This window comes from Galeopterus variegatus, unplaced genomic scaffold, assembly GCF_000696425.1.
Source record: "Galeopterus variegatus unplaced genomic scaffold, G_variegatus-3.0.2 Scaffold14323, whole genome shotgun sequence".
Taxonomy (NCBI): Eukaryota; Metazoa; Chordata; class Mammalia; order Dermoptera; family Cynocephalidae; genus Galeopterus; species Galeopterus variegatus.
In genome coordinates this window covers 4780-5801 of record NW_007740434.1, presented here as the reverse complement: position 1 = coordinate 5801, position 1022 = coordinate 4780, and the positions used below count along the sequence as shown (strand labels likewise).

At 34.7% G+C, this 1022-nt stretch overlaps 1 protein-coding gene across 1 annotated transcript in view; it reads left to right on the top strand.

Moving 5' to 3' along the window:
- LOC103581927 (kinesin-like protein KIF23) overlaps positions 1 to 999 on the top strand; it is a gene marked incomplete at both ends in the record, with an annotated part of 19825 nt that extends 18826 nt beyond the window's left edge. The window contains one exon of the mRNA XM_008563637.1: positions 809 to 999. Within this exon, the coding sequence (XP_008561859.1) occupies positions 809 to 999 (191 nt within the window). The remainder of the gene's footprint in view (positions 1 to 808) is intronic.
- Between the last annotated feature and the right edge of the window lie 23 nt (positions 1000 to 1022).

The following is a 1022-nucleotide window of genomic DNA, read 5'->3' as shown; positions in this document are numbered from 1 at the left end:
TTTTTTTTTTTTTTTTTACTTTTTGGTGGTTGGCCAGTATGGGGACTGAACTCTTGACCTTGGTGTTACAAGGCTACACTGTAACCAACTGAGCTAACTGGCCTGCCCCAGAATTTGAATTCTGATTCCTACTTATTTACTAGCTGTCTGACCTAACTATAATAGAACCTCCTCATCAGGTTGTGAGAATTAAAGGAGTTAGTGCATGTAAAGTTCTTAGTCCAGTGCTTGGCTTATAGTCAGCACTCAATAAATGTTAGCTAGAAGACGCTTGTAGGTCAACATTCCATATACACTTGATTCCTTTGAATCACATCTAATATTACAATATCAGGTACCTCTTGACTTTCTTTTTGTAAAAATTATGTAGTTTTAGGATATTAATTGGGTTTTTATAAAATTATTAAGTATTTGATCATAGAAAAATTTAGGATAACCTTATTCTAGACTCACTTTTTACTCAGCAAATTTTTGTTGATTTCCTGCTGAGTGCTAGGCATTGTGCAGGGTGCTGGAGACAAAGCAATAAAAAGGCAGCATCCCTGCTCTCAGGGAGGATATAGTTTGACATAGAAAGAAGATCAGATAATGGACACAAGTAATCATTAATGTCATGATTATATTTGTCATACCCTTAGCAAACTCTCCTAAAATATGTATCCTTTGCCCCTCCTTTGCATTTTTTTATTGTGCAAATATTAAACTCATTAAGATGCAGTAACTTGCTGATTTGAATCTTTTTAAAGAATATTGTAAACCAGTTATTATAACTAATTTTAGCTTATTGGCTTTGTCATCTTCCTTTCAGGAAAAAGAACAAATTACTATAAGCCAGTTATCATTGGTGGATCTTGCTGGAAGTGAAAGGACTAACCGGACCAGAGCAGAAGGGAACAGATTACGTGAAGCTGGTGAGCAAAGCATAGTACTTATTTATTGTTACAGCTTTCAAAAACTTGTAATGCCGGTTTATTATGTACTTTTCAGTGGGAGGTTTAAGTACAGTTGTCTTCAATTAGATA